We start from the raw sequence: 8,796 nt of genomic DNA on the forward strand, positions 1-8,796 counted from the left end.
CCTCCCCTGACTCCTTGCTAATTAATCAGGATGTGTATTCCTCCTTAATATAGAGCGCCACGCCCCCACCTCTCTTTCCTATCCTGTCCCTCCTGTACAGCCTATAGCCCTTGGCACTCACCGCCCAGTCATGCGATGAGTCCCACCAGGTGGAGAAATGGACAACAAACAAAACACATGCTCACCGTGCACAATGAGGTTTCATCTCCGATTCTCACTCTGTTCACATGCAGTAACTGCTCCAAAAGATTAATCCTGTGCAGAAGCCAGGAAAATGCCAGCAACAGCTCCCGGCTACCCACAGAGCCGTCAGAAGGAAGCCGATAGAATTCTGGCCTGCCATAGCCATGGTACCGCAGCACTGACTTCACAAATCTGATCTGGGTGTCTGGAAAAAAGAAAATAAAAATTCATATCACAATATACTTCCCAATGCATTTGCCTACTTGCTTGCAGGAAACAAAGAATCACTGAAACGTAGGCCTGCAGGGATCTCAAGTGATCTTACTGCACTGAGGCAGTAATGAGTATGCTTAGACCATCCCCAACAAAATGTTTGTCTAAATAGCTCTTTAAAACTTCCAGTAAAGGGGAGTCTATGGCCTCAAAGCTCGTTATTCTAACATTACACTCTCATAACTTGCTCAGTAATAACTTAGTTCTACACCCTTGTACAGATGGTGAGAAAAGGTGTTTGAAATTCTTCTCCCCAGTTTGGTTTTTAAAACCCTTCAATGCACCTGTAGGTTCATACTATGCCCCTAGCCATTATTGAACCAAACATAAGCCAGCATTGGTGTTTCCTCAATCTCTCCCTTTTCTGCTCTTGTCTAAATTCCCTCCTATGAAAGAGATCGTTTTCCTGATATTGCTGTGCTCAGAAGTGCAAATTAAAACAAAAGACCAAGAATCTCTTCTCTCTGATACTAAAATGACCATGTATATGTGGTGCACACCCATGCACTGTAAAACCTTCATCACCACCACTCAACATTACAAATTCATGCCTATGTTTCAGTGGTGATAAGAGACAGCATCTGTCCTTTGCTGTAGTTTAGGTTTCTCCTTCCCATTGACTATGAAAGTTTCTTGCTTCTATTGCCTAGAGGCAATGTTCTGCAAGCCCTGTTACTGCTGGTGAGCAGCTATTCACTGAAAACAGAGCTGCTAGCTTATTTAACTGCTGACCTAAAGCCAGATTGTGCTTTTCCAAAAGCCCCAAGCCTGAGGCAGACAAGAGACCAGATGGTGACTCTTGCAATTTGATGAACCTTTTCCTAGCCCTGACTGCTGACCCCAGCATGCCAGCCAAAAGCAAATACCTGCCTTATCCCAGCCCATCTATTGACTCACTGCCTGCACACTGGAGAGAACAGTAAAAGCTTCTCAAAGACTGTTCCCTCAATGCAGAGAACCCCAGAATGAAAGAAGGGGAATTTTACCTCTCTTTACTTTCTGACACAATCATGTAAGATGGCTTGCAACTAAGCCCTTATAAAATTACAAAATGGTTACAAAATCTGGTTTGGAATAGATTAGCTGCACTGTGCCCTGCCACATCTCTAAACTGTCCAGGTTCCCACAGTACTCAGTGTCTAATGCATACCCAACTTCCACAACAAACTCCTTATATTCCTGGGTATTTGTAAAACTATAAGTGATGTTGTCCACTCAGGCGGGATCACGTTATGCACAACTGCTGCCATGCACCCACAGGAAGGGCCAGTTAAGGTTGCAGTGGGAGTTGAATTGCTTTTTGTATAAGATCAGAAAAGTCCCTTGGTCTCTCTATGCCTCAGGTGTCCCTCTGTAACATGCTGAACAATACCAGAGAAACTGTATATATGGAACATTAGGATTTTGGTGTGATATATTAGATAAAAAGGATGGCCTCAGGGTACTAACACTGGCCTGGGACTTGGGAGGCATGGGTTCAGTGTCCTGTTCTTCCCCAGATTCTATGTGATGTTCAGCAAGTCACTTTCACTGAGTCTACACTGACAGGCTCAACTCTGAGGCTTCCCTTTCCTGTCAATAGCATACCCTGTAGACAGCACAAAGCTATCCACATTGTGGCTCTCCTTGTGCATGGCACTAACATGAATTCCAAGACCCCTTTACATAGTGCAGGTAAAGGCAAAATGAGATCTAATGCATGATCTACAAAATCGTGCCTCCAACTATGCCACATGCACATGGCAGGAAACATGATTCTGGGATCACACATTAGATCCCATCACACCTAATTGCTGGTGCAGGGTGAGCCCAATCCCAGGTTCCCCCTGCACCTTCAAGAAAGAAGCTCTCACACCTGGGACTCCATGCACCCCCATAGCTGGGAGACTATAAGCTGCTCCAATCTCCCAACCAAAGGGACCCTCATGTACCCCCACAGCTGGGAGATCACAGTAGCTATGGTCTCCCAGCTGCAGGGGTATCTGGGGTCCCACACGACTGGGAGATCACAGCAACGACAGTCTCCCAGCCCCCTGCATCTGGAAGCCCTGTTAGCTGGGGGTTCCCAAGCTGGGGAACGCACAGGAGACCCCCAGCTGGGAGCTCCAATCACTTTAAATTTGTAGCTGAGTTTAACTTTGTAGCTCACTAATAACTTTGTAGCTTATTCTTCTTTTTATCTTACCACTGTGTGGCCAGCTGACCACTAAAGGTGTGATCAACTGCCTAGTCATGCCTTATGTGTAACATGCATATGAAGCCCCAGGTTCCCCAAGAGAGCTATTTTAGGAATCCAATTGAGGATTGATCATTTCTGCTTCTGAACAAAAGAAAGAGGCTGCAGAAGGGCCAAAAGTCAGATATAGGGAATTGTAGGTCAGTGCTACTGATAGACTTCCTGTGCTCAGGGCCTTCAAAGGGAGTGAAGAGCAAGTAGAGCCATGAAGTAAATGGGGACAGAGTCAACTTCATACCCACAAATTCAGCAAAGCTTCCACAGTCAAGCTGAACTGTTGCCAGGGGTTGAGCTAAGGGACTTATAGCGAACAGATAGCAAGTATGGGCTTAAGGTCAAACATGGAAGTGCAAACAGCCTTTGTTTTCCCCATTTTGACAACTGAGATAATAGCCAGGCCCCATGAGAATGGGAGTATAAGTGCCTATACAGTACTCAAGCAGTCAACCAAAAAGAGCACAATACTCAAAATACCTCAAGGAAAGAGAAAAATTCTGCTTATGTCAGCTGCTAATGCCACTTGCTGCAATACCTGCTCTTTGCCAACACTTTACTGAGGTACTTCATTAAGATAAAGCAATTTGCACAGAACAGCTTTGTGGATCTTTCTAATAAATCCTGCTCTGCACGTGCATTTCATTGGCAAGAACAAGTTCAACAACTAAAGGCCAAGCTGTGATTTAACCTCAGGGCTCAGCTCTGCTCATATCATGCTCAAGCTGTACTCATTTACTTTACGATGCCTGCAGAACCCTTCTAATGAATTACAGCTCAGTATTCAGTAGAGAGCTATGCATTACTCTGGGCCCATGCAGGCTACAGAAGGAAAAAACTTGAGCCAAGACTAGGGATGAAAACAGAAACATTAGTTCATGCATTCAGGCAAGAAACACCTGTAGATGTGCCACAAACCATAATTATTATGAGAAACTAGCACTGCAGAAGAACTATTCCTGTTTCATGTGTCAGATGAGAAAGAAATAAAGCAGCTACAGAGCTCTTTCTGGAAGTATTACAACTGAACTGCTATACCAGGAAAAAATAACTGACGTGTCAAAAGGCATATCTGATGAGTTTGATTTGCTTTATTTTTCTTCTTAAAATAATTCATGCAGATTAAGCACTGATGGAAAGAGCAGCAGAAAGGCACTGGTCATGACACTCTATTGTTAAACTTATTCCCAGAGTTCCAATACAAGGTTTACTTTGACTCACACTTCAATTTTCCTGATGAACAAACCGTTGTTCTGAAATTTAAGCAACTAGTGCACATGAACTTTTCCCCTAGAAGTTTAGACGATATTTATGAGAAAAAAAAGGCAAGAAAACAGTTCTCTTCCAAAACAAGAAAGAAGAGGAACACCTTCCAGGAATACTAGTTTTGTTCCATCCAAAGATGCGATGGTTCATTTTAAACACAGTCATGCACAGAATAGTTTATCTTTAAATGTTTTCCCAAAATGTAAGTCATGCCACTATGTGGGAGCACAATTCAGCCATTAAAAACATGATACAGAAGCTTTTATTACAGAAATTATAATGCCCACTAGTCACTCTGTAATTACATATATAGGAAGAGGCTCAAGAACTGGGATGCTAACTCCAATTCAGGGTCTGGTCTCTGATACAAATCTGAGGGTCATTTGCTCAAAATGACTACAAAAATAAAGTCTTGCCCAAAATAGCAGTCCTGCCCTTTTTCCAAATTTTAGGAAATTACCACTTTTTCACTACACAAATCAAGAGAAAATGATGGACGGAAACTACAGGATATTTACATCACTGAGATATGCTACTTAGATCTAGTATCCAGCCACCATAACCAGCTCCAAAACCTAACAGCAGGAGGTTCTTAAAAGTTAGATTTGATCCTATGGAATGCTAGAAAGGATTGCTACAGGGGAACTGTTCTTTTTTCCAGCTCAGCCACAGGCTTCCAAATCATTTAACTTCTTGGCGTTTTTCTGCTCCTTCCCCAAGCTGTAGGCTTGTTTAGGCCCAAGAAGTGTACCAATTTAAAAAGAGAGAAGCATTCTAGGACTCCAAGAGGATCTCACATTCACATCAATGTGGCTCTAGTGAGGAGGCACTCTGGAGGGGTTGAGATAGGGGTACTGTCTAGGGAAGGCACGAACCTGGAGGAACAGCATGCATTTAAATAGCAGGTAAAAATTGTATTTGACAAGGCAGTAGTTGTTTGCAAATCCAACCTATGTGCAGGCTCTCTCTGCAACATGGTTGCTGTCTACTGGTGTAGTTTACAGCCTCTCCAAAAACTGTGCACACAGTGGATGTTTTCCCCCTCATTCCAAAACTTGGCTTCAAAATGCTAGCTTTATAGCTTTGGTGCACAGCACATCCGTTATAAACCACCATTCTTAAGCAGGACTTGATGGCAATTTACCATAGGGTGAAGTGTCATTTTTAGAATGGGAAAATAATGAAAGATTAGAGGGGAAGTAAACCTATTTTCTGTAATTACCTCTGTGTACTCTGGGGACTTCTCCAGCCAATGCAGAGTTTAAACACAGCTACTGTGACTAAGGCCCTGATAAAATGCCCATGAGAAGCAAGAGCCTCCAGCAGATGAGAGAACATCCAATTTGCCTGACTAAAACCTCATTAACAAGGATAAAACAAGCCCAGTATAAATCAGCAGGCTCTGAGAAGCAATTCCATCTGCACAGTTCTGATGTAAGTAAGAATTAGGTTCAGTGAGATAAAATTATCCAGAATGGGACCTGTGTCCTGTTCTGAGTAAATCCAGCTCAGGTCATGTCCAGAAACAGACACAATACCTGGGTAGACAAGAAATGCATTACCTATGGTGTCAGACTTAGTGCATCCTCCCTCATGGATTTGTTTCAGAAGAGAATAGAGCAGCCTCCAGAGCTCTGGGCTCTGCAAAAAAAAAAAAAAAAATCCAGAAAAATTAGCATTCACAAGAATTGCCACATATTTATCTGTAATTCTCCAAAAGTCCAGCACTGGTTGTTGCCTGGAATAATACAGTGGTAGCCAGCAATAGCTCTTATAGCAGGCAGGCTCTTGCAGTGTCTTACTTCCTTAGGGTGCTTGCAACAGCACCGGGGATATGCATTTAAGAAACAACAGAATTACAGGGTTAATGACTGCACAGGGCAACTGAGCATCTAGGAATGGTATGACACAGTTCCTAACAGGTGTGTCCTATGAACTGTTTGGCACTTCCACACAGCAGCAGTCCTCCTACAATGGCCACTTCAGTGCAGCACAACTTCAACTGTATTTGAACCAGAATTTTATTAGATACTTGAAAGACTCTCTACGCAGCAGGTGTTTCTAGGTAATCTGTATATAAGGCACTACACAAAAGGCTGGGGTTAAGTCCATAACCATTAGGACATCCAGCTCAATGGATCTGAGTGACAAAGAATCCCTGCCCACACTAGGAAGATCTGGCTGCAGACCACATCAGTTTGACCCCACACAGCAGATACTGCAACAAATGCACGTAATGCCTAGAAGAGTTGACAGGCTGGGCAAGCAGTTTCCTACATACAACACAGGGTTGAGCCCTTTCCCCCCCTCCCCAAACCAAGGTCATTCTGAAAAACCCTAACACAAAAAGGGCCCAAGGCAGTTTCTGACAAAGAGAGGGAAGTACACCCTGAATAACACCAAATAAACCTGAGCAACATTTTTAAGAAAAGAAAATAATTTCCAAAATATGCTCCCAGGACAGGGACATCTTAGAACTTCTGGGCAGGTTTCTAAGCAAGAAAAGCTGAAAGAGAACATTTGCACGAAGGGAAGGCAGAGGGCAGCACAGAGTAAAGGAGCTGTATATTGTTCCCGGTTAGCAAAAGTGCTTCCTTCCAATGTTAAAGATGTTTGTGCAGTTCTATTCATGTGGTCTGTCCACAGAATTTTGGGGCTGCCATTAGAACCTGTGGAAATGAGGCAGGGAGCAGTCAATTTTAGGACTGCTAATATTATAGGACAGTTTTGTACATAATGCTTATACAGTACAATGCACTGTCAGTGCTGAGGTGTTAGCAGTCCCTCCCCACACAAAAGGAAGAGGGCTAATCCATTTCAAGGCTGGTAATATGACAGGAGACAGGGCTGCATACCCCCTAAATTTTGGTTGTTTATATTAGGTCCAGACAAGCACCTACTCCAGATAAGCACATAGCCTTTTTTTCAGTCCTGAGGCTACATACTTAAACAGAGTCCTCTATATTTCCCATATTTGGATAAAGTATGGACACTGGGGTGTTGCAGGGAGCATGGACCTGGTCGGAAAAGATAATCAGAGGTGGATGTGCCATGATTAGAGGACCACAGAGTGGACCAGGCACAGACACACAAAGGAAGGGAGCCCTGACAGCAGGTAAGGAGATGACCTTATAAAGACAAGGTGTTCAGCAGGGATGAGGGATCACGTGTTCAGTGGTGGGTGACAATTCAAGGAAGCCAACATGTAGGAGGCCACAGTCTCATAGTGACCAGGATGGACAACTGGAGAATGAGTCCATGGAAAGATGCAGACATGTGGATTCACATAAGTAATATGTGCAACCTTATATACACTACAGAGGTAGTTTTATTTGAATGAGAACTCCTGAGTAACAGCAACCATGCAGACAGTGCAACTCTTCCACCAGGCCGTGAAAAGCCTTTCCCTATCTCTCTTACCCAAGGCACAGGCCTGGTCTCCACTGGGTGTTTATCTGAGTTCAAGTTACTGATGAAGTTGCCCAGTGCAGACCAGAGCACATCCAAATGCTGAATGGCCTGGCTGTATGCATGGCTGAACCACATCAGAGAAAAGCATGGCTTTCAGCCACCTGGTCTCTCCCACACAGGTGGCTACAGCAACTGGAGGAATCCCCAGCACAAATACAAAAATCAAGAGCATGAGCAGTTTGCCAGAAGAGGTTTTTACTGGAAACACAATATATGCCAGGAGAGACTTCTCAGTTGACCTAATAACACCACCTCCCTTGCCCATGAGACATTAAGCTGACAAAAGCACTTGTCTGCTAGCATAGCTGTGCCTACACTCAGGGTTTTGCTGGGATAGCTGTCAGCCAGAGGTGCACGTGGTTTTCAGTCTTCACACAACTGGCAGCATCACCTTAGTTGGGGGGGGGGGGGTCATATGCCCCCCCAGCAACCAGTCGGGGGCAGGGGGCGCCATGGCCAATTCTTGCTGATCAGAGGCAGCAGGGGTACCCCCCACAGCAAAACTCACTGACTGGGAAGCAGCCACAGCACTACATCCAGCACTTCTACTCCCTGGCTGGTGCGTGCAATGGGGCCACTGGCACTCCCACCTGCCCCCCCACCCATTGCCTAAGCAGGGAGCATGGCCAGTCAGGGGGTGCACATGCACCCTCTATGCATTCCCATGGGGCAGCATAACCATGACAAGAACTCCGCAGCGCAGATCTGGCCATGCCTCATGTCCCGCTCTCAGGGGTGGTGGGAGAGAGGCAGCATGACAAGGGAGAAAGGCAGACACTGTGAGGGGCTAATGGCGGGCAGCGGACAGAGCTGGGGAAAAGAACTATAGAAAAGGAGGGTTGGCAGGGACTTCAGGAGGTCACATCTAGACCATCCCCAACTAGATCATCCCAGCCAAGGATGTCTACCGAGGTCTCAAAAACCTCTAAGGATGGAGATTTCACCACCTCTCTGGGTAACGTGTTCCAGTGTTTGACTGCCCTCCTAGTGAGAAAGTTTTTCCAAATATCTAACCCAAACTTCCGTTGCTGTAACTTGAGCCCATTCCTGCTTGTCCCATCATCCGCAACCACAGAGAGCAGCTTATCTCCAGCCTCTCCAACACCCCTTCCAGTAGTTGAAGGCTATTAAATCCCTGCTCAGTTGTCTCTTCTCCGACTCAATAAGCCCCATTCCCACAGCCTCTCCTCACACGTCTCATCCCCCAAACCATTTCTGCTGCCCCCGCTGGACTCCCTCCAATCTGACCACATCCTTTCTGTAGCGGGGCCCAAAACTGGACCCCACACCCCAGAGATGGGCTCGGGCAGGCACGTGTTGGGGGCTGACACAGGCCCTCCCTTGCAGAGCCCCCGCACAGCCCCGCGCTGCGC

At 45.4% G+C, this 8,796-nt stretch overlaps 1 protein-coding gene across 1 annotated transcript in view; it reads right to left on the reverse strand.

Annotated features, from left to right (window-relative positions):
* CUNH14orf80 (chromosome unknown C14orf80 homolog) overlaps positions 1-7,498 on the reverse strand; it is a 144,188-nt gene extending 136,690 nt beyond the window's left edge. Inside the window, exons 1-3 of the mRNA XM_019530573.1 lie at positions 7,373-7,498; positions 5,515-5,593; positions 186-388 (exon numbers count right to left, since the gene is read on the reverse strand). Coding sequence (XP_019386118.1) covers positions 186-388; positions 5,515-5,593; positions 7,373-7,498 — 408 coding nt within the window. The remainder of the gene's footprint in view (positions 1-185; positions 389-5,514; positions 5,594-7,372) is intronic.
* Positions 7,499-8,796: the final 1,298 nt, after the last annotated feature.

This window comes from Crocodylus porosus, unplaced genomic scaffold, assembly GCF_001723895.1.
Source record: "Crocodylus porosus isolate Cpor-Errol unplaced genomic scaffold, CroPor_comp1, whole genome shotgun sequence".
Taxonomy (NCBI): domain Eukaryota; kingdom Metazoa; phylum Chordata; order Crocodylia; family Crocodylidae; genus Crocodylus; species Crocodylus porosus.